General features: G+C 36.2%; 1 protein-coding gene across 1 annotated transcript in view; it reads right to left on the reverse strand.

The window, feature by feature from the left end:
* The window catches only part of CRISPLD1 (cysteine-rich secretory protein LCCL domain containing 1), a 40,272-nt gene extending 15,352 nt beyond the window's left edge, over nucleotides 1-24,920 (reverse strand). The window contains exons 1-9 of the mRNA XM_010016236.1: nucleotides 24,597-24,920; nucleotides 6,578-6,696; nucleotides 6,318-6,450; nucleotides 4,677-4,792; nucleotides 3,678-3,778; nucleotides 2,429-2,608; nucleotides 2,276-2,336; nucleotides 2,084-2,150; nucleotides 1,220-1,350 (exon numbers count right to left, since the gene is read on the reverse strand). Coding sequence (XP_010014538.1) covers nucleotides 1,220-1,350; nucleotides 2,084-2,150; nucleotides 2,276-2,336; nucleotides 2,429-2,608; nucleotides 3,678-3,778; nucleotides 4,677-4,792; nucleotides 6,318-6,450; nucleotides 6,578-6,696; nucleotides 24,597-24,854 — 1,166 coding nt within the window. The 5' untranslated portion in view covers nucleotides 24,855-24,920. The remainder of the gene's footprint in view (nucleotides 1-1,219; nucleotides 1,351-2,083; nucleotides 2,151-2,275; nucleotides 2,337-2,428; nucleotides 2,609-3,677; nucleotides 3,779-4,676; nucleotides 4,793-6,317; nucleotides 6,451-6,577; nucleotides 6,697-24,596) is intronic.
* Nucleotides 24,921-25,630: the final 710 nt, after the last annotated feature.

Raw genomic sequence — 25,630 nt, forward strand, 5'->3', positions numbered from 1 at the left:
GATATTTGTGTGTGTGTTTATTTCTAAATGGAGTAACTTAAACCACAGTCAGATCTTCAGATGACCCAAAGAAACAGATCGATATTAATGACTGAAGTGCTACCCAGGTAGCCCAAATTATAGGCCACTGAATTTAGTCTACTTGCTCAGTGTGTTTCTCTCTATCCCGGATTAGGGTAAATCTGTTGAAAAGAGAAATTATGACAAGTGTCGTAGTATGTGGCATTTGTTGTATGTGAGAGCGTAGCCTCTCAGGATTACATGTCTCCTTACCCTTGGGTTCATGACTGAGCCAAATACATCAGCAACATGATGTTTTCTTTTAGCTCGATATTACTCCTACATAAACTGTTATATACATACTACTATCACATATATACTAATGATAGACAGAAATAAGGACAGCAATGTACAGCTCTGCAGAATATATTAAAATTAGTGAAGTGTAATTTGCAAATCCTAGTATCTTAGATTTAAACATACAAATATTGATGTTGTCCTATTACTGGATGATTATACACGGAAACAGACAAGTATTCTCCACTTTTATGCCCTTTTTTACTGGCTTTTCCTTTAGGATGTCAGCAAGTATTTGGATCTGTTTCTGTACACCAGTCTTAAGGCAAGTACCTAAACAGTGTAGTACACCTCCAAATGAGGCTTCCACAGTACGCATTATTCCACCACTATGCAGAAATCATGCAAAATATTGGAGCAAAATATGTAAATTGTGGAAGTGGGATGAAACTACCAAACATATTGGAAGAGGTGTATTATCTATTTGGTTCATACTGTTCATATGCACGGTGTCCATGGTCCAACCTTGGAAATACTACCAGCTTTGTCCAAAACATGTAAAATAAGCCACTTCAGTCCCAATAGGTACTAGTTTTCTATGATAAATATATACACATAAAAAATGAATTTAATACTCTGAATATTGAGAATATTTCTACAAATACTAACTTAGTGTCCAAGTGATTTTGATAACTATTTCACCTTCTTTCACATCATCACTGCATCACTTTTCTGCCCATCATTAAACACTAGGCTAAAGTTTCAGAATGGATACAATACCTGTATATCCACATGCATTTTTACAGCATTTTCATATTCTTTATAATAAAAAGTATGAACAAAATCCTATTACTGTGAAATATCTTGTATGAAATACAAAGAAATAGGTGAAAAACTTTCCACACATATTAAGAAAACTTACCCAATTGACTGAATGCCATTTCTGTAAGACTTGATAAAGTAATTTTTCCGTCCTTCCCTAGTGACATCAACCCAACCACCTTCATTGTCTAGGATGCCATAATGTATGGCAGCTTTACAAATACTGGATTGCTGAAAAAGAGAGCAAGAAAAGCAGATCCATGTCAGACAAAGCCACTATTTTACTTTGTAATTTCTTTGTGAAAAACCAACTAAACAATCAACAACCAAACACCCCACACACCCCAAAAAAACCCCAAAAACAAAAACAAAACCCCCACCAAAACCATTCAGGGTTTAACTACAATGTGTCATTAAAACCTTGGTAGACAGTCTAATGAGCTTGATACTGCCTATGTAGGTATTATTTCAGATGAAGAAAATGCCACTTTGCCTTACTTGGGGGCAAAATATACTCATTTCTGGTATATGTGTTTACAGTAGCTGTCACTTCCTACACTGTTTTTCTCATTCTACAGAATAAATTACATATTTTCAGCTACCATTAAGCTTACACAGGTAGGCCTGTCTGTCTTACTCAAATAATCCATATTAGTGTACCCACAAATTGCTGATTTCTCTTTAAGTTGCACCTTCGCATACTTACATGCAAGTATGCAGACACAAAAAGTCTACTTCTGTGCATGTATAAGAAGTATAAAGTATATTTGGACAGTACATGCAGAATAGCAGATGCAAACTTAGATTGTCTGATGTGATCTTAAACATTTGGTGTAGGCTTTTATTTTTGGTAAATATTGCTTTCTTCAAAATCCATTCTTAGTATGTTTTTAACTAGTATTCCAACAGAAAGACATTTCATTAAGCATTCTACCGGTACAGAATCTAATTTTAAAATAGTTACCATTTCATAATGTACACTTCCAATAACTTTGGCTTTGCTATCCAAACAGCCAGCAGGACATTCATACCTAAGAAAATAAAATACAACTTGGTTTAAAATCCTGGGATTACAAAAAGGGAAAATATCCCAGCTCATAAACAAATAGAGCCTTTTAAAATAATCTCAGAATGACAACTGTAAAATTTACCATACCTATTGCAAGTTGTTCCTTTGCACTGATCTCTTAGCCTTACTTCACATGAAACAATCTGAGCTAAAACAAGCAAAAAGCAATTTCACTGCAGTGAATTTGGTACTATATAATTCGAATCTGTTGACCACTTGCAAATCAGGTAAATTCCTTACACATTTGCTGTGTGCTTATTACTTCATTTTTCTCACTGTCATCAGTGCCTGTGGAGCCTGAAGGTGAATGAGTTCTTGGCCGGCTTTGTGCTGTTGCATCCTGGCCTTTGGATTGCTGTCGTTCAATCTCATTGGTTTCCTCTTCTGGTTCATGGGGAGAATAAGGTCTTTCTGACTCCTCTGTTTCAGAAAACAGGCGAAAAAAAAAAATCTCAGGAAAAAAGAAATCAGTGTTTGTGGAATGTAAATCCCTTACCACGTTTTGGTAACATGGCTTTGCCCTTGTAAAAAGGTGGAAGAGTAAAAGCAAGAAAGCAAGGAAGACTTTCCACTGCTTCGTAAGATTAAGACCTCAAGATTAATAATACATCTCAAGACAGCAAAAACTGAAGTATGAAAATGCTCCTAACACTCTTGTTTTAGTATCTTTATGTCATCAGAAAAACAACAGAACAAATATGGAATTTCTATTATACAATCAGAAAAGTTTTACCAAGTTCATTGATAACTTATAATTAAAGAAGCTGGTTTCATAAAAACATACACCTGAAAAAGAAGCCTTCTATTCCAACGTAATGAAAATAATTTTGAAATACTCATCAGTGAATCTAAATTTCTCACTTCAGCAAAACCATAAGGAAGGTATTTGGCCACATTCATCCAGCTTTTGTGATCCATATGAACTTTCAAACGTTATTAACAAAGCCTGCTAAATTACTTGTACACAGAGTAAACAAAAAAAATAAATAGCACCTTCATAATATTTTGTGTTTCAATACTATGAAGTATGAATTGCATTAATGAAAATTGTAAGAAGTTAATAATCATCCTAGATGGCATTTTAATTACTAATGTCTTCTAGTCTTGTTCTCGATATTCTTCTAGTAATGCACATGGCTATGTCCCTGAGATAACGTTTCGTTATGAACAAATGACTGCACAGACTTCCACTATAATTACAGAAAGGCATACACATAGCACACAGAGACAGTCCACGTTTGTGTACTAAAAGCCCTCAATCAGCACTTCAATCATCAGGAGTTCAGTACACTCCACTCCCTCTGGTGAGGCTTGGCCTCACATATAGTAATTACATGATCTCATTCATCATAGAAAAAGTAGGCCCCTACCAGGTCTTTGTGAACATGCATAATATATTCTATTCCACTAAGCATAATGAGGGAAGAAGGCAAAAAAAGGGCTACATTTCTCTTCCCATTTATACTTGTACTGTCAAAATAGAACATACCTCTGTAACAAAGATTTTCTCTGCAACCTCCTCCAAAACTAGGGGGACAAGCAGAACAAGGGCGGCCAGGTTTGTAAGGAGCATGACCCCACCAGTTACCCCTGTACACAAGCAAAAGAAAATAAAAAATTAGCAAAACATGGCTTAATAAATAAATAAATATATTAACATTAAACTACATTTAGTATGTGGACAATGATGAAAACCAGCAGACACTTAGACCACAACATTGTTTTGATATTCCCAAGTAGCAAGTGACAGTATGAGAGGAAACAGCCTCAAGCTGCACCAGGGGAGTTTTAGATTGGGAATTAGGAAAAATTTCTCCACTGATGGGGGCTGTCAAGCTTTGGAAGAGGCTGCCCAGGGAAGAGGCTGAGTTCCCATCCCTGGAGGTATTTAAAAGGTGGGTAGATGTGGCACTTAGGGACATGGTTTAGAGGTGGAGTTGGCAGTGCTTGGTTTACAGTTGAACTTGTTGATCAGGAAGGTGTTTTCCAACCTAAATTATTCTCTGATTCCACGATTCTATATAAAATGCACATGAAGTAATTAAAAACTCCATGCAGCAAAAACTGAAGTACTGCCACAAACTGCTGTTACAATCTTTTTAGATTGGCATAGCACCTTAACACTAAACTCCTCAATTACATGAGATCAGGCTCTGCTTTCCTAAATGGAATATCCTATAGAATTTGATCTTAACCATGGGCTTCATGTTACACATTCCTTAAAGTCACAATGCGGAGATACATTCATTTTTCAGACAAATATCACACTAAAACAAAGATCTCTGATGTTGGATGATAAAACACAGGCCAGAAAACTGAAAATCAGAGGAGTATTTGTGCAGACAAAAGCTGCATTTGGAACAATGCTCTACTTTATAAGAGTACAAAAAAATAGAAAACCTGGACTGATTTCCTTTCAGACTATTTCCTGTATTACTGTAAAGTATCTTGCCCCCCTCAAGATATTTTTGGGTGTCAGCCTACTTACTTAGGAGAATAATTGCATACAAGATAGACTGCTTTTGGCCAAATCTGCCCCCAGATGTTCATGTTGTGACACAAATTAATTGCACAACCAATTCTGCTACTTGTAGCCCAAACAACCTATGGAAAATGAAAGAGAAATACATGTGAAAACTAAAGCTGATTAACATAAAATCAAAACTCTCTCTTAATGTCAACGTATAAAACTCAAATCACAAAAGTAATGTTAAATTCAACTCTGTTATTAATGGGTTGAGGTGACCTAATTACAACTGTCAAAAGGCCATTCAGTTATATCCTTGTTAGAAAGAAAAGCTTTCCCCTCATAAAAATGATATGGCTCTCATTTTACATAAATGGTCTAAGCATGTATTTGAAAGTATAGAAAAATATTTACAAAACATGATCCCAAGAACTGATTCTTGGAATTACAATTAATAGATAATCATGAGTTAGACATTAGGTCCCTATGCCCTGGAGCTCTCAGCACAACTTAAGGACTCAAGAGGGGTTTAGGTTGTTTAGACTGAGAGAACAGATGTTTGTCAGCAGTGAAAGCAGGTAACAAATTATAAAGCTATTCAGAGAAACAACGAATGTACCAGAAAGACTCAATACACGGATTTTCAATGAATATGCCTTCATGCCATTGTAATTTAAGGTGGCTGTGCTCCTTTATTCATCTGTTGAAACAATTTTCATTGCAGATCTCAAAATAATCTGAATTGCAAAGTCTGGAATGTTAAAATTAGACAAATATGACAGGTGCTAAATTTGTATTAATTCAAGATAAGCCAACTGTGTAATTTCAGCAAGCCTTAGAAGTTGAAAGAGATAGGTACTCTGAAGAATTAATACCACAAAGAACCATATATATGTATCGTAGATCTCGCATGCAATTGATAAGTGTAATTACAGGTATTTTTACAGAAATGGTAAATAAATACATGGAGGTATTTTTGTCTTAAAATTACATACAATTGTAAATTGCTCAAGTAAACAAAATAAATATTTAAAAATTAATAATTTTGAAGTTTTCTAATACTATATTGAAAATTATATGTGGATTTTAGTATAATCCAAGCATCAAGTGTTTCCTATTCACTGAAAACATGATTGGTTCCCCTGTGGAGAAATTCAGGCTAGGTATGCAGATTTCAGAAGTACCAAATAAATTGGTTCTTATGCAATTTCTAAATCTTGTTGAGGTTAAAGCAATACGTTAAAAAAACTCTTGTTTTATCTGAGGAATTCACCTAAGAAAACTTTTCTTTTTTTAAAATGTGTTTCTTCAGCATACTACAGAAAGAAATACGAATGTACCACCAACAGAGACTAGATTCTGTAAAGTGCAAGAGCAGTAACATTAAGTTCAACACAAGAGTTTGTGAGCTTTTTCCTTAATCCTATTAAGGAAGTGGTATTTATAAGGACTGAATCTAGAGATTTGTATGATAACCCTACTCTATGTCACTGCTATCCAATGCTTGTAACTACAGAGTCTGACAAACAACAAGCCCCATTTGTGCTTTAGTGCTATGGTATATGCTGCAAGATTAATGTTCTACATTGTCATACAGTAACCTAACTGGAGGTCTTGATCAGTCTTTTCCACAGCTGACAAAACCCAAACCCACCTACATACCTGTGTGTAATGTGTACAAACAGGACCAGAGCATCTGTAAGGACAATATGGGTTGCATTCATGAGGATGAGGATATGTGAAATCTCTCACTTCATCATACCATGCTTGGACATGAAATGTTGGAGGTCTGTACCTATGAAAGTCAATAGTAGTCCATTAGATCATTCAAAAGTTGTAGCTTCTATTATTCTTCATTTAAGTAACAAACAAATTTTGTTAGGTTTCTAAAAAATATAGCATAAAACAGCATCTTAAGCTACCTTCCCCAGTGTGCACCCAAATTCTGTCCAATTGATGGAAGAAGGCTTGCAGGTCCATGCTCCCATAGGCAGGTTTCAGCCCATGATTCTGCAGATCTCTCCAGTTCCGTGTCCCATGTCTGAAATTTGAAAGGAAAGAAAGGTGCATCTTCTTAGAAATATGTATCTCCTACTTTAAAAACAAAACAAAACAGGACTGTCCATTTTTAAAGCTTCTGTTACCAGGGCAGAAGAATAAATAAAAAAGTAAGCCTTGACAATTGTATGCCCAATTTGTGTTACATAAGAAAGAAAAAATGTTTTCACCGAAAGGAGAAAAAAGTTTTAATCCCTTCACAGCAGTACCTTTAGAAAGCATGTGCAGCCATGCTGCAATGAATAAAACACAAATATGAAACTGAAAGGCTTAGTTCAACTTTCCAAGCTAAATTAAGTGCATTTTCTGTCTTGTGAGAGTTCTTTTTAGTAATAGGTACTTTTCTTAGCCAAAAGGGTGTTATCCAACACATTTTCAACATAAGGCTTTATTTCCTCTAAACCAACAGTTTATCTGAAATGAAAGCAATTTTCTCTCCCTTTTCTATAATCAGCTTTTGTTGAAATAATACAGTGCAAACACAAAATATGAAAACCAGAGTAAGATTGTCGTTCATCGTTTTTTATGACAGACTGGCAAAAAGAAGGCATTCATGTTAGCAAGTGGCATGCTTAGAAGTTAAAGATTATGAATTATTGTTTCTCAAAACTGCTTATCCTTGGTTTTTTATTCTTTAAGGGACATGGAAGAATAGGTTGTAGCTGAAAGGCAAGTGCAAGTTTATTTCTTTTAAAAGCATTCAAGAAATGTACTCTTCCTGAAAGAAATTATATAATACGATGTATGCACATTTTTTACCGTGCTAAACTGCCATTTGCTCAAAGTGGTCCCTCTTGTGCAAAGTACCCATACCACTGCTGGACTTTTAACATCTCCTGATAGTTGCAGATATAGTTTCTAGATACTTGACTCTCTGATACCAATGCTCAGGTTAGGAAACTGAAATACTTCCAAGAAGGAAACACATTTCCTGATAGAAACTCAATTACTTCATCGTAAGTTCAGACTGAATTTCTTAGAGGGAGACTGTTATCTAGATCAACACTAATTCAGTATTTACAAAACCAAATCTCCTTGCAGACACTGGAGATCATGACTAAGCCAAAGAATACACAAACATAAAAGACAAATTCCATGTGCTAAAATTGATTTTTCTGTTGATTTTGACATGCAGTTTTCCCCTTATTAATCAGATTACTCATTAAAAATAAATATATCCTTGGTTATGCAAGACCATGATTATGTAAAGACTAATACAACTCAATTTAATCCTAGAATATCTGTTCTTGCTTCTCTTCTTCAGAAGTCTCTCATGTACTGAATTTGATTTTGTCTTATTAATATCATCAGCAGTTACAAAATTTACAGGGTCCATTTTGACTCACAAAATGCAACATTTATTTTGACAGAATTACTCTAACATAATAATGACAGAATAAAGCTTTTAACCTACATATGGATACAAAACCCACTGACTTTAAACAGTAGGAATTTTCTGTTCACCCTACTGGGCCAGTATTTCAATGTCATAAGCCACAGCATTCTTTAATCTCCTTAAGAAAATATTCTAATCTTAAATCAGAAAGTTTTATATGACAGTTTGTATAAATCTTTTCCCTTTCTTCGTCACATCACCATAAACAGTTCTTTTTTCTATTGTACCTGCTGTAAAAACCATAAAGATTAGCACACTTTTCCATATAGTTCTTATAAATGATAGTATTTGCTTCAACATTCTGCAATATAATCATGAGACTTTAAGATTTTGAAATAAAAGCCACTATAGAGTGTCTTTGTTGCATAAATTGTATGACACTGTCAGATTAAAATCCTGTAAGATTTAGCTCTGAATATGAACAAGTCATAAAGTTAACATATTTCCCAAATAATTGCTCTTTAAGAATGGTTTTACCAACCAGGTTCTGAAATACAGGTATACGATAAGTTAGACTTACATTAGACCAAAATGTGGGCACCTGCTCACTTTTAGAACTTCCTGCCTCCAAAGCCAGATAAAATTTCTTGTAGCTCTCACAAATCTCAGAATACCACAATATATTCTCTGGTAAAGCATCCCCTTACATTTTAAACTCTTAAAACAGCAGTCATGGTTAAAGAAATTGTACTGTTGTGTTGAGTTTTTTCTCCACTCAACTTTCAAAATATTTTATGCAGCTATTTTAAGTGAAATAATGATTTTCTGAAGATCAGAGCTAGGCAGTCAATAGTAGCTGCTTGAATCAACTCCTCAAGCTTGTGAAGTAGTTATCTTTAACAGAATTTTCTTTTAAAGAGTGATGACAGCTATGCATGACAGCGCCACCCAGAACTCTGCAATAGCTTTTTGATGAAAAACTTAAATTCAATCCTCCTGACAGATGAACACCCACACTCCAAGGTACTGTTGAGATTGGATGTCTTTCAAAAAGCTGCTTTTGCTTCTCTGCCTTCATGCACACTATGAAATGTTGTCTTTACTCCCCCTTGCTTTGCTGAGCCAGAGATAAGCACACTTCCAAGTTTCTAGTCCACAACCTTAGCTGCAGCAAAGAAATAATCTTCATGACTGAGCAGATGGAATGTAGCAAAGCTCTTTGCACGAAGCATAGCACAGGAGATAATATCAACAATGAGACTGGGGTATTTGGGTATTTTTACCCATTGCAGTCATTCCTCCATGACTCCATGGAGTCATGACTCCACAAAAGGTTAGTGTATCAGCCAAGGGGAGCCGACTCCACTTTTTTCAAGAATGTGTATATGTGCACAAGACTATCTCAGGTAGGAATCTGCAGAAGTAATTAAGGGAAAAAGGTCATACCTTAAGGCTCACCATGAAGTAATCAACCCTATTTCTTTTTATAAGAGTTTTAATTTGTCTCATTAGTGCTTTCCATGGTTTTTATTTACTAGTGTTTATGGTGAAGTGAGCCTCACCATAGTGCACTTTCCTTGTAGCAGCTTCATTACTGATTCTGCTCTGGTATCCTTCAAGACAGTGATAACACCAGCCTTCCTTGATCACTGCCCTTTCACGTCCATCATAATGACAGGTCTAATGACAGGAACTCCACAGAGACATCAGTTTATGACATGTATGAAAGAAGAACAGGAAGGAATGAAGTAATGGGAACGTTAAAGCTCAACTAATCACAATTTTTGTCAGTTTTCATTGAAAGCAAATAAATATAGATAAAACCAAATTTTGTTTCAATTGAAATTTTTCAATTTTCCTTTCGCTAATCAAACATTAAAAGTATTCTAATAGGCTAGACAAATGTTTACTGGTGCTAATCTAAAACAGTTTTAGCTAATCTTTGTACCACTGGAGAAAGTATGATTTTTAAAACTTGAGTAATTCATATTTCAGTACTTTTGTAAAATGCCAGTGATACTATTTCACGGGAACTTTCTCATATATCAGAATTTAAAGATCAGAATTAAAAAGACAGGTTATCTTTTTATAGAAAATACAGTACAAAATTTCAAAGCATACGTTTCATACACTCATTTAAGTTTAATCACTTAAAATTTTCATGAGAAATGGTGAACAAAAAGTTTTATGATAAAAATAATCAGAAATCTTACAGTAAATAGTTGCTGCTGTATAAGGATTGAATTAACGCAGTATCAACAGCTCAACAGATAATCCCAACTGCAACATGTTCTGACACTTGAATCAGATGTCAAAAGTCTTGCATGTATGTATTTTGAGTTTTCAGCAAACAATGCGACTTGTCTTGCTTTCGTCCTCAGTGCACCTTACCACACAACCAAGACAGCTATTCAGGAAATTCGCTCTCTGTGCCAGAGAGGAAAGGACTCATTCATTTATTCTTCAGCTCTTAACACCTAAACCCCTTATTTTTAGTGCCAGACAGAAAAACTACCTGGCATGGATACCATGCACATACACCTAGCACAGTCCGTTGTCAGAAAACACTATTGTCCTGCCAGCCAATGCTTAGTTTGATCCAGAAATTTTTAGATGAGGTCATGAAACCTACAGTACAACTTATGATGTTTCTTCTTCGAGACTATGTTTGAATTCAAATGCACTCAAATAGAGATGAAATATCAGATACAGAATGGAATATTAAAGATTAACGTCTCTGTAGTTATGGCCAGGTCCATAAACTTGTAAAACTGTTAAATGACATGTAAAAGACATGCATGTGACTTGTAATATAAAGTCTGCAGACTGCAGTTGTAAGAAGTTAATTTGTTATATATATACAGTTACCTGTGAAAGCTGAAATTAGGAAAGATTCAAAGCCTAAGTATGATACAGAAAGGAGGTAAGATAATAGGATCAAGTTTTCACAGACTGAAATTTCACTTTTTAAAGGGTGATCGCTCATTTCCTGTAGCTTTGGTGCACAATTCTGTATATATGCAGAAGGTTAGAAAGCACTGAATCAAAGGCTATCTTGAAAATTTTAATCTGAGAAAGTGTAGTTTATAAGGCAGAAAGCTGTATTTGTCATGATAACCCTTTATTCAATAGTATCATGAAAGAACCTATAGAATTGAAGAAATTGTAGAGCACAAAATAGTATAGCATATACCATTTTCTTAGTCTTGGATATGTAACTGATTTGCACCTGCCTTGCCCTCTCATGTCCAAAGCAGAAAAGTACACCACGCAATTCTCAAAAAAGGTGCAGATATAAACTTGCTGTACATGAAAGGGAGAGAAAGAGAGGTACATAACTAGGTAGCTACAACCACGATGACATCATGATAACAGATGAGCAAAAAAATCTCTTTATTTTCTCCCCATCTCTGCAGTAGCTGTGTCTTCCCATTGCCAGGTAACATCTTTTGGTCTTTTAGTTAGCATCATCCACATATAAAAACCAAGGGTCAAGGCTCAGTGCTGCTCAAGACTTAATTTCATCATCTACTCTGAATAGTCTACCACTCACAAGGCATCATGGTCTATAGCTCAGACACTTCTGCTATCCACAACACCATACCCACACAGTAAAACTGGTGTTTTACAAGCTATTTCACTTGAGCCACTACACACAGCAGGAACATTGGCTAAGTTTCCAGCCCCTGCAAGCACCTGTTTTACTGTAAGAGAAAAAAACAGTTCTACATACTTCAGCCTTACAGTATCAGAAGCGTCTTCCTGCTTCAGCTTTGGAAAACAACTTGCATATCATATGAGTTATCATTACTTTTGCTATTTCTGCTGCATTTCTTAGATTTGACACAGATCTACTATATAAAACACTCCCTTTCATAAAGACATCAGTCAGAAAATGATGCTAATCTTTTAGACTGGGCTGCAATACCACCATGACTGAACTCAAAGCGAATCAGGGTTTTGGTTTTAGGGTTTTGATTTGGTTTGGGTTTTTTTATTTAAATCAGGAATGTGCTTTTGAAATGGAAGTCCTGATCACTCCCACTCACTGTGTGTCACAGAGCACTCGGAGTACAAACTGGATCCCTCCCATATAACATGAAAGGAGTTGTGCTCCAGGAGCGCATCTAACACTTTGCAGTTGCTCATGGATGTTCAGGCCACACAGATTAACCCCAGCTCAAAATAAAAACCACTGAAAATCAGACAGCATGAATGTCAAGTCCTCAGCACCAATTCTTTTGCTCTACATACTTGCTCTTGTTGCACCACAACACTCACTAACACAGGCATTGCCTTCATCGGTACCCTGTTAAAAACCAAGTGTAATATCAAAGACATTCCCATAGATACGGCACTATCAGCATTTCACAGACTTTCCACATAGACTAGCTGAAGCTAAAACCCAGAAGGTTTTCCACCACCCAGGTTGCAGATTAAACTGAATGGTAGCAGCAGTTACTGATTCCAGATGACAACTCTTCTTCTACCCCAGAAGGTTATAAGTTTTGCAGCACGGATGTTGCATTCAATATGGATCTTCCAAATGCTTCTAGTTTACAATGCATCACATTAAATTAACCACATCTAACAGCAGTTTAGCTTTGCAGACTGGACTACAAATTGTGGTATTTAACCTCTGTCAAAGTGGGGTTCAAGTTGCGTGTACACTGAAACCGATGTTCTGCTTATGGAGGAGCTTGATGTTTCAGTGAGGATACCGCAGCTTAAATTACAATTCATCAACAGTCAAACTAATCACATAGGGTGGGATTAACCTCCCCTGAATTTAAACACCCTTAAAGCAGATACCTACAGCTGAGCTAATTATCCAAATTATCTTTGCAGTTACATAGACAAATAAGCATCTGTAGAGGGAGATAATTTCAGCTACCCACCTTTAACTGAGATAAACTGTGCGTTGGAAATTCTCATTTTTCTCTACTAATTATAAAGAAGACTGGCTCAAATGCAGACATCTACACACAGACATCAAAAGCTTGGTGAGATGACTCCTGCCATTTCTGTTGCGTAAGCGTTAAATCAAACAAGTACATTCTCATCTAAGGCATTAAGTGAGTCCACCAACTATTGCAACAGAACTCACAAGCCCAGTAGTTCAAAAAATTAAATAAAATAAGTGATAACATTTTAATTGGAGAGACTTTCATATATGTAAGAAAGAAGAAAAAAAATATTTGGAATAGGACTATACAGAAAGAAAAAAAAAGCTAATATTTAAGCTCAGGAAAGATGGAAAATTAAGTACAGTGGGCATTACTGAAAGTAAACATTTACCATGGCATAGTATAAATACCTCATTGCCGTATATATTCTAAATATAGGAAGAGAGTGGTAAAGTAAATACCACAGTACAGTATGGGTATTTATTTACTTTTTAATAGTATCCACTGTATTCTTTAAGACTAATGACACTGAGAACAAAAAAAAAAAAGGGGGGAAGATGAAGCACAGAATGAGAAATGCCATAAGCAAGTAAGCCAGAAATAGAGTTAAGAACTAGAAATCAGTGCAGGGTACCAGTGCAGAATGACAGAAATGTACAACTGAAAATTACTTCAAAAGACTAATGTTGACTGTAGTCTATCTAGTCTCTTCCACTAAGCCAGAATCAAATATATGTGTATTATCCATATTTTTTAATCAAAGCTAATAACAGTAGTTTCAAAATAATATTTAATAATAATTTTCTTCTGGAATTTTTTTATTGTAAGAGTAGAGGATTTCCTTGGCATGCAACCTAAACCTCCTGCCCTGCAATGCTAGCTGATGTTTTATTGCCAAGAAAAAAAGAAATCACTCTCTCTCCTGTAACAACCTTTATTTATTTCCCAAATTAAACAAATTCAGCTACTTTGTTCCTTCACTCTTGCTCCTAAAGCACATATTCTTTATATTCTTTATAATCAATCCCTCTCATTCCTTCTAGAATGCCTAGGCCATTCTTAAAAAATGACTACTGGATACTGCATTTCAGAGAAGGTCTCACCAGTTTCACATAGAGAAGTCTCCTTTCTAAGATGGCTGCCTCATATTAGTTTTTAACTCTATGCCACTCCTGCATCTTATTACTTCGGTGTTGCCTCTACATTTTATTCCATATATTTTACCTGTTTGATTTCTTCCTTATTCCATAACTTGCAGTTAAATTTCATCATGTTGGTTTCAGGCCACTACTCCCACTTGCCAAGTTCTTCTAATTTGATCATGCTCTCTGAAACAACCCTAACCTATGCCCATGTTAATGTCTTCTGCAATTTTCAAGTGTATTCTTTAAGTGCATGCTCACACAAATCATAACTCAAGTGCTTACCCAAAAAGGCATGGGCTCCAGCAGCAGCAACACCTTCAATCATCTGCCAGTTTAACAGGGAGCTTCTGTCAATTTTCACTTGCAAAAACGTCAGGGTGGAGAGTGTCAAAAGCTTTTTGGGGTCAAAAATATGACACCTACTACTCCCTTCTGCTACACTATGCTGGTTAATTAGTGGGTCATATAAAAAGTAAAATAGTTTGGTTTGACATAGTTTCTTCTTGATGAACAGACACTGGCAGTTTTCATCAGCTTGGCTTTCAGTTATGCTTAGGTGAGGCATTTTCATCCATACCAAGGCTGCTGAATGAAATCCATGGAAACTAATGAGAATTAGCACATAACTGAGATGCTTACTTTCAGTCATTTGAGTTTGAAAAAAATGTGGCCTTCATACTAGCTCAAGATCGCTTACAGTATACAGCAGAGTAACCACAAAAGCTCAGGAGTACTGAAACAACAGACAACTCTCCTTGAAAATACAAAACCAACCATACCAACTAGTACTGATACAGCCTTTAAGCAAAAAGAAAGAGAATAGCTGAAATTGTTAAACTTTATGCCACCAATAAAGTTAAGCATCTATTTTTCATTGTAGAACTACTACCTATCTTGAAATTAAATGCTACGGATCTTACATGCTACGATGTGGTGGACTAAAGTTTATGGAGCTTTAACTGGGCAGAGATCCCTGAATAGACCTTGAGGTTTCAGTTACTCTTTTGGAAAAAAGCAAGAAGCAGGAAAACTGTGGCTTTTGCCTGGAAACATGAAAGCAGTATGAGGCCAAAAATATTGTTCCCGAACACTGAATAAATTGCATCAATATTACAAGTATCTCCCTATTACAGTTTCATGTGTTTGAGCTTTTTGTGTTTGAAAAGTAAAACCAGGAATAGGAACCAGGAGACATGACTAATCACATTTAATTCTGTGTGTACTCAAAGCATGTTAAAAACCCCCTTGTTGGAATATTCAGCTTTCCAACGTGTTCTGAAACAGTACATTTATTTTGCTACGTTTTAAAAGTGCTGCATAAAGACTTTCTATTAGAACATGACTAAAAATCGTCTATTCACTTCTATATTCTGACACGAATGGAAAAGAAGCAAGAGTGTAAAAGCTGATCCTGATTTCTGAGTTTTGTTGATTGTCAAATTATGAATTAGACACATTCATTACAAATAGTATTCATAAATATTTATAGCTAATCACAAATTGACCAGAGCATGGGTCCATACCTCAAATCCTAGGAGTGATTACTACAATAAACCAGCTGTAACTGATTGCTTTCATACAGCAGTTTTAGAGATGCTACAGAATTTCCTTGACTTTGAATAGGAATTAGCCACAGTATCTCAAACACGTGTGACAGTGAACCCTTTTAAAAGATGATGACTGTAATCTGACGTAAGTGAACTGAACTTACTGCCAGAAAGCACCCATTGATCATATGTGAGATGTTACTACTGTTAGAAATATGTTTAAATAAAACCTTAAAAAGAGTTAGTAAATGTATTAAAGGAGTTCTTGCCATTTGGAGATCCAACAGGGAATTCAGAGCAAATATATTGTGATATCTATCAGGCAGCCAAAATTCTGGATTTGCTGAGTGAAATAATAGCTTCATTTTAAGAAACTGTTATCTTCTTTTGCTATAAAATAAAAAAGGTCCTTCTCTGTATGGACAGTAGATAGTCTTCTTAATGAATCATGCTTTTCTAGCAATGGCAGTCACTGTACTTATGCCAAATCTAAAGATGAGGATAAATTCATATCTAGTATTTCAATGGAATTATGTTAAAAAATAAATATTTCTTATCAATTAAAAAAAACCCCGTAAGTTAAGGAAGATTCCCAGGCAGATATCATAAAGACAATAGGCTACATGGAGTTACTTTTATAAATATTACTGATTGCTTCTGTGTTCAGACTGTATTTTGTATTTAAGCTCCGATACTACTAATAATAGTTTTTAATAACTTTTTGATATGGGGGATGAAGAAGGTCTCTGACAGCAAAAATACAAGATGAACGGTTTCTGTCCTATGTTGTTAATTATTTTGGAAAGGCTTCCTTAAACTTTGAGACAGTGAGCCTTTCTGCTACTTTCCACTTTCAGTTTCTTTACTTAGAGTTACTTAGTTGTTGTTGGCATTACATCAGTAAAAGTCATACCATGGAGTTATCCACTTGCCTTCTTGGACACTTCACTTTGCACAATCTTTTGCTAAAACTACCAGAGAGAATAAGAGGATAAGCCAACGTCACTGTGTTCTTTGATGCAGTGTCAATAGCCTTTGAGAACAGGCAAAGGAGCTGAAGCACTTCCACCAACCTTTGAAGTGGAGCAGAAAAGTGGAAAACCATAGGGAAAGCAGGCAGGTTCACTCTAAAAGAGGTGCTCTGTTCTCGGCACCCAAAGTGCTCTCCAGCCACTTCAGGGATTCCACAAACCAAAGTCCTCCACTCGAAAGGAGCGTGAATTGTTTTTTATCAAGTATCCCTGCACAGTTTTGGCAAAATGGACAAGATACGGGAAGCAGAGACATGAGTAAGTTTTGTCAGAAAGGTCTAGGAAATTTAACAGGGCACTTCTATTCAGCACATAAAAATTCACCTAAATGTGTAAGTACACTAAAGGCTTTCCTGTATTTTTTCTATGCTGTTTCAATTCTCCTAAGTATACTACAGACAAAAAATCTCAGCTGGAAGCTGACAGATACACATAGAGAGAGAAACTTCTACCTTCAGACTTATGCAGATCATAGGATCTAAAAGCATCACAAAATAGCCAGTAATTTATTTCTATCCCTGTTCAGTCACTATGATGACATGAATGTTTCACTATTATCCATGGAAGAGCTGTATCCGCCATTGGGTTCGTATGATCAAAAGTCCAATGGTTTGTATTTAAATATAGCAGGAATTTGCCTGAGGAAAAAATAAGAAAAATCTAAATGAGAAGTATTTACAGTCATTATTAATATTCTTCTAAAGTCCTCATGAAGTTACTGAAATGGAAAGGCAAATGTTCAAACCTCTTAAAATATAAGGCCCCTTAGTAATCACGAGTCAGTCATGGTTATGAAAGGAATTACAAGGTATCAGTACTTTTAACACATCACTATCAAATTTTAAAATTAAGACCTTCAGAGGTATTATAACAACAAAAAGTAAGAATATATTTTTTAATTCTTCTGTAAACAAAATATGGATCCAGTACTGCTTCAGTTACATATCCGTAACTGCCCCTAAGAACCATGCAGCTATACCAAATAAATTACTGCATTCTGAACTTTTTGAAAAGTACCTCTAGAAGGCTGTATTTTCTTCACAAGGTTTGCAAAGTAAAACTTTATAGAAGCAAGGCACAAGCTTTTCAGTGACATCCCTAGCATTTAGCAGCAGGAGCTGGCCAAAAGACAACTAAAAATAATTAAATAAGCAAACGCTTCCTTGCTCTAGAGGACACCAATGTTCTCCAATTACAGTAATTACAAAGCGCAGTGTGCGGCTAATTGCTGAGAAATACCAGGCTGAAATGCATTGCTATCTAACAAGATAGGAACCTGAACACTTTTGAGTACAACAAAGGCATATGCATGGAATATAAATCTCACATAAGCTATTTGACTTATTCATTTGTTTGGGAAAATACACATGAAGTCACAGAATCGGCACTAAAAGAATGGTTTAAAATAGAATGCATTATATACTGTGTCCAGTTCTGGGCTCCTCTGTACAAGAAAGACAAGGAGCTACTGAAAAAGGTCCAGTGGAGGGCCACAAGGATGATCAGGGCTTCAGAACATCTCTCTTATGAGGAGAGATTGTAGGAGCGAGGCTTGTTTAACCTAGAGAACAGCAAACTGAGAAGGGATCTCATTAATGCATATAAATATCTCAAAGGCGGGTGCCAGGAGGATGGTGCCAGACTCTTCAGTGGTGCCCACTGACAGGATAAGGAACAATGGACATAAACTGAAATACAAGAAGTTTCATCTCAACATGAGGAAGAACTTCTTCACATTGAGGGCGGCAGAGCACTGGAACAGGCTGTCCAAGGAGGTTGTCTCCTCCCTGGAGACATTCAAAACCCGCCTGGATGTGTTCCTGTGTAACCTGCTCTAAGCGGCCCTGCCTTGGCAGAGAGGATTGGACTAGATGACCTCCAGAGGTTCCCTTCCAACCCTAATTATTCTGTGATAAATTCATCAATCAAAATTGCTTTTGTAAATTTTATTATTGGTAGATTCTTTTACTATGCAGAGTACAACTGTTTGGAATATAAAGGAATTAACAACTTGTACTATCCAAATAATGACTGTTCTTAAACTGTTGACCATGATAATCATGAAAAAATCTCAGTTTTCATTAATATGTTAGATTTATTAAGTTGCAATGTTGCCAATGAAATGACCAGGGAAAAAACAAGTTTTCAATACTGGCTCAGATCTGTCTTCCATTCAGATGTACCCCAAATGTGTACATGGTGTGAAGGCCATGCTGGTGTCAGTATGGGTAAGAAATGCTGAAAGCATGATACAACCCTCTGATAAGCATTATCTGGGTGCTTCGGAAGGGCAGCAGAGAAACATCATCCCTCTTTGCTCTCTTTCCAGTACTGTTAAATTCTTGTGCACACCAAAAAGAAAATACTCCTTTCTCCTTTCTTTACTAGGAAACGATTGTGTACAGCATATAGCAGGATAAGCATATACAGAATGTATCTGCCATGCATTTGCATAACAAACTGTTCATCATCACCTTAAAAAAGTTGTATTTTTTTTTCCTGTTCAAGTCATGATGTTGACAATTCAAAAATTCCCTCAGCATTGAAGGAAACAGTCTAGGAAAGAATGATCTAACATGCAGTCATACGGTCACATAAAGCCATTGCAGAGGAGTTAAATGAATTGGTTGGATTACAGTTCCCTACAGAGGAGCTTACATAGGTTCTCAAGCCAGAATCCTTCTATATGGAGAAACAGAAGGCAACTTGGAGGATCCATATCAGACTTAAGACACATTAGATGGAACTGAATACATTAACTGCACCAAATTGCCAGGACCAGACAATATCCTTCAAGAGTCTGGAAGAACTTGATCATGGAACTTCTGAATTACTATGTAGTACACACAACCTCTCCTAAAACGGCCTCACTACCACAGTAACAGAAAACAAGAGCGTGGGTGTTAATATTTTAAAAAGCTTCCAGTAGATCCTGAGAAACTGCAGACTAAAAGCTGACTTCCATGGGATGATTTCATAGACAATGTTAAAAAACATACTAAATACACAGATAATATGAATTCCTCCCTGAATGTATTAAACTTCGAAGGTGTCAACACGTGGAAGAGGGTTAAGTGCAGTTAAGCTTTCTGCAAAGTTCCTAAGTTATTTAAAAATTAATAAATGACTGAAATGAAGCTATTATGAATTTAAGAAAATAAAGTGATAAAACCCAGAAAACAGACATAAGAATACAAAATAACATTTCAAATTCCCTGCAAGATGTGTCCATGGTCCTCTGCTGTATACCTTCTTCACAAGAGCCCAAGAAAAGGGAATGCAAGATGGTATTCACTACTTAAGGTAGTTAAAAACAAGATAAGAAAATAAAAGAAAGAGATAGAAGACTCACTAATAACAAGTGACGAAGATGAAATGACAGATAGCATTCAGTGTGAACACATGCAAAGTAATGAGGACACTGCTGGAGATTACAGACAACTATTCATACACTGTAGTGTACTAAATTACCTCTTAGCACATTGGAAAGATAGTGGAGTCATTGTGAATAACTACAAAAATGTCAGCTTTAGTTCAGCCACAATGAAAAAAGTAAAAGAATTTTAGAAATTATTAGGAAGTGAAAAACTGTATCTACCTGTGGTATGCCGTAAGTATGAAGAGTTTATTTGTTCCCTTTGAATTAAAATGTACAAACATAGCAGATAGAGAAGGAAAACAAAATTGAATAGCTTTTCAGATCAAACACTTTTCAAGCAAGACGAGTAGGACTCTCCAGTTGAAAAGATGTGACTATTGAGGAAATTATTATTTCTCACAAAAAAACCCAAACAAACAAAACACAAAAACCAAGGCATCAATTAAAAGCACAGGTTTAAAGAAAAAAAAAAAAAAAAATGTATTCTCCCCACAGTCTGTAATTAAATATATAGAGCTCTGCATCTTGATGCCATGGATTCAAAGAATACAAATGGACTCAAAAGCGTTCAGATTCATAAAAGAAAATTCCACCCAAGACTATTGGCCATAAAAACTACAACAGGAGATTTTGGAAGTCCCTAAGCTGCTGTTTGCTGGAATCTGGGGGGTTTCACTGCAGAAGTTTCTCTTTTCACATGCTCTAGTCTTATCCTTTTACCCTACAAATCCATTACTGCTCACCAGTAGAGTCACAGTACTTGGAAAGATGAACTTGTCATGTGGTAAATTCACCCAGACAACCATGAGAACATTCTGTTCCTTAAACATACCTACTGTGAGTCTTACTGCAGCTAGTAACTTTACGTCTCTGAACTGTGATAGCCCTGTACACTTTCTGTTTTTCAGGGCATAAGGGAAAAGTGTATAGTTGTACAGAAAATCAGTAATTCAACCTTTTTGTTTTCCTTTTTTTAAAAATAGAACCAAGATCTTACATGCTGGGCACCATCCTTGAAAGCTTTTCTCTTCTACACAACTTAAACCAAAATGTGGCATTAGCCATAAGGTTCTCTAAAACATAAGGCTAAGTCATATTGCAAATAGCTCCTACCCAAGGTGTGGTTCTTCACCCCTCCCATTCCCGAGCTATGCATTCCTACTCTCTTTTTATCAGCGCTGGTATTCATCTCATTCAGCTACACAGGGAGCCAGTTTCATGACTCAGACTGGAAAAAATATCTTAAAAATTAAATTTAAAAAGTAAAATCTGATTTCTTAGGTACTTGGATCAGTCTCATCATCAGCTCAGATAGGTGCCAGTGGCAGAAGCAGAACAGGGCATTTCAGCCAGAGCCGCCCATTAGGTTAGGTTAGTTTAGTTGTCACAAACTAATGGTGCAATGAGAGCATGCAACCTTCTCCCAGCTCCAAGCACTCGTGGAGATATTAAACCTCTCAACTATGCAACACACTTCTAGAGAGACAGATGTACCAGTGAGGCACCGGGACCTTGATCACCTTCATTCAGATTCAGTAAGATAAAAAACTTCACTTCCACAAGCAAAGCTAGCCATTTACAAGGAAAGGTTTTACCAGTACAAAGGGCAGCTTACAGTGACATGACTGTGCCCATACCAGGCTATTATACTAATAAAGCACTCAGCTCTACTTCTGTAGCTCACCAGACATCAGGTAAACATTTAGAGGGATTGTTTCCCTATTCTGGAGCACTGGAACTAACCTATGACAAGACCCGATGTATTACATTGCAAGGTTTGGTTTTTTTTAATGGTATGGGTCTATCTGCTAAAACTTTTTCTCTTAATAAAACATTCCCATTTATCCCCATCCTTCATTTTACCTAAAAAAAAAAAAAAAAAAAAAAAAAAAAAAAGCCAAATACAGTTTTAATTCTATCAATACTTGTGTGTTTGAACATTTTGTCATTCACAAAACTGATCCAGAGGTCACAAACCCTTGGAAAAACAGATCTAAGAGTGCTTACCACTTTACCTGGAAAAGTGGAACTTGTTCATCCTATTATTGATATGAATCTAGAAAAATAAATTCACTATTAAGTATCAAAACAAACATTTGTTTTAATTATGAGCAAAAAGCTAGCAGTAATAGTTATACAGCTATATCTGACAAAGTTATGTAATGACGAAACAGAGTTTGACTCAAGTAATTTATCTATTGCATAAATAAATTATGCAATATGCATAATGCACTATGATTACGGTATTAGTTTTTCCAAAGGAATCTCTTTGCACAAAACAAACCATGCTTCCCTAATGAACTATTATTTATTGTTCATTCTTTGCTGTTAAATCTGTGGCTCCACACCAGTTACAATTCTGTACTCAAATTTCTCTCTTATTAAATCCCGTAATTTCCTCCCTCTTTCAAGCAGTGGAGGGTTCCCACTGTCTCCTACACCATCCTCTCAGTTCCCAATACTGACTCCTGACAGCTTCCTCCACAATCTCCCTTACCACTCACTCACAGGTTCAGTCTTTTTATATAGCCTCTTAGCAAATTTCTGTGCTCTTAACCTCCCTCCATAAACTCCTGCTCCCAAATTTTCTCTGCCCAGAAGTCACAGTTCTTCCCCTAACCACATCTGTTCATCAAATGCTCTTTAACTCAATACCACTGATTTCTCAACACCTCCTTGACCAGACTCGTAGCCCCTCTGCATGCCCTTCTCATGGGTCTTTGTCTCTAAACACATATCCATTCCTTTGCCCAGATTCTGTACACAGACCCTTCACATTCACAAATGCCAATCCCTGATTCCCTTGGATACTATCCCAAAATTGAATCCCACTCTCTTGAAAGCTGCTGTCCCATTCTGAGTAACAGGATATAAGAATATCTCCTTAATACTAAAATTGTGTAACCTCTTTTCCATGCTACTTGTACTCTGGGTCTGGTGTCATAGTGGAGCACAGAAATAAAAACACAGTAACACCACAACAAAAATTTTTTGCAGATGGAGACCTAACACAAAATCTAGGCCAAAGTGTGTGCAGTGCAGGAGGAATCTGTGAAGAATACAGCTGTCAAAAGTGTAACTCCAAGGAGTATATCCAAGTTCTTTTCAAAATACGTAATACAGGTAAATGCAGCATGTCATTAGGAATGGAAAAAGGCACTTAACTGAAAATCAAAGCTACCCTTTTGCAGAATCTTGGGGGAAAGCGCTATGGTATTTTAACATAGAAAAATAATACAGTTTTTCCTATTCTCATTTTACAGAAAGTCTCGATAGCTTTTTCTTAAGTTTTCCAGAAATAAACCAACTTAGGTTATTGGAAACAAGAAGGTAACCTATATTATAACAAGGTCTGATAAAGTCATAACAGAAACCAAAGTTCAAAGATATGTGCAGACTATTTTAACTCAAGGGGTTAAAGGGGTTTTAGATATTATCATCCCCTTACCTGGAGATGAAACATGGTAACTAATTCTCTGATGGCTCTTAGTCTAATATGATAACACTCATATAGGTAAACTTAAGTTAAACCACCTTTATTAATGGTTTAAGTAAGCACAGTTTCTCCAGCACACGTATATGCTCAGTTCAATCAGATCTCCAAGCTGACAGACATCACTCCAAGATGCGAAAGATATCTTCTACATCTTGAAATGTGTTAGTATCATCTTCTGTCATAACCTTACAATGTAGTGTCAGGAAACCTGTGTAATATTCGGTATAAACAACCCAACCTAATGTAATGCTATTTCTCTGGTGCCTGAACAGATAAATAAGTAATACACAGTGTGGACACAGGAAAAAGATTTGTGCTTTTTTGCAGAAACAAGAATACAGAAGAAAAGTTGTCCATTCTTGTCAGACCTCTGGACTTCTTCAAAGCTCTAATGACCTGATTTGATCTAATTAGCAAAGAGAGAGTTAACCTTGAACTATGGCATAAAATCAAAGTTCAAAACCATGGGAGATTTAAGTCTACTAACAACAAACCAAATATAGAGGCTTTTTAAGGGAAAAACACAAACAGAAATTATGCAGTACATTATTACTCTGTTAAACATGGGAACATACAGGACTCCAGTCCAGTAACAGATGCCAAATTAAACAGAATACTTTCTTGCTCAGAAATTCCATCCGACCTAGAAGCATGGGAGAGAATCCATGTTATTTTGAAAGTTCATAGTTCAGTAACTCTTCTTATATGGTAACTTCTTAGGTCACAATCAACTACTTTGAGAAATGCAATTTTGGAAATTGGGCCCTAATACTTAAGAACTGCCACTTAAATTCCGGAGAGCTATCAAAGATCAAAACCATTAGTATCAGTAGAACATGACACTTGATCCACAAGCAGGCATTTTTATCTTACAGTTCACCTCTATTAAAAAAAAAAAAAAAAAAAGAAAAGGACAAACAAGTAACAAGAGCTTTAAACTGGAAAGCAAGCAAGCCAAGACTGAAAGTATAGTGTGTTATACAGTGACAGCAACTATTCTAATAACATTTCTTTCTGCATGTTGCTATCAGTTTTTCCTTACCATATATTCCATATTGGAAGCTGGTGGATACACCTGACCCCGTAATTTATTATGAAGATCCAAGATACTTTGCATATCACTGTCTGTGATAGCCCTTTTCCCTCTCTGCTTGGCGATCCACCACTCACCATCTTCATCCATGTACTTTTCCAAAAGTTCCTCTAAGAGCGTGGCATTGGGAAGAACCATTGCGGAAAGTGCTTGAGCTATGAATAGCAAGGTAGTTATTCTGAGCCATTCCTGTACTACATACTTCATGATGAATGATCTCAAAATGCTCAGGAGTTAGCTCCAAGACAAAGTCTTTCTTCCAGGTCTGTTGGCTGTAAATGCATAAGACAGTATGTCATTTGGAGACTGAAGCACTGGCCTGTATGAACTTACTAAGCAACAAGAACTGTAGTTTGTACAGATTGCCACTGTTGGTTTACAGGGAGAAACCAGGATACTACTCTGTTTTCACTCTAGTAAGTATACACTGTTGATTTGGGAAGATAGCTTATCTTCAACCTTATGAATTTCAGTTTGTTCAAGCAGTTTTATATGGCACACTGGCATGCACGTTTCATTGCCTGCATGCCAGAAAGCATGCTTTTCATAGATCCTTAAAGAAGCCAGACATCAATGAAGATTAGACTGTAGATAATGTCTTTCAGTATTGGAATTTAAGAACAAAGTAAGTTGAAAGGCTTGCATCCATCGTCAAAATAATAACTGAAAAACACAATGAAGTTGACATGAAATATCCCCTCTTGGTGCATTTCAAAATACAACTTTGATTAAAGGTCTCCTTTTAATGATTTCCAAAAAACTAAATAAAGTATTCAACTCGAGAAAGCAAATGGGGGTTGATGCGGTTAGTCTATTCATCAAACAAAGGAAAGCACAGATAACTCTGTAAATGTAGTACCACTTCTAAGAGCAGCATATTCCAACACTGCCTGTTGCATGACTGAGTGCTCTAGGTAGGAAAGCCATGGTCAATCCTACGCCCGGAGTGAAAACGCAAGGATCCCGCCAACCAGACCGCGCCA

This window comes from Nestor notabilis, unplaced genomic scaffold, assembly GCF_000696875.1.
Source record: "Nestor notabilis isolate BGI_N333 unplaced genomic scaffold, ASM69687v1 scaffold1276, whole genome shotgun sequence".
In the NCBI taxonomy this organism is placed as follows: Eukaryota; Metazoa; Chordata; class Aves; order Psittaciformes; family Psittacidae; genus Nestor; species Nestor notabilis.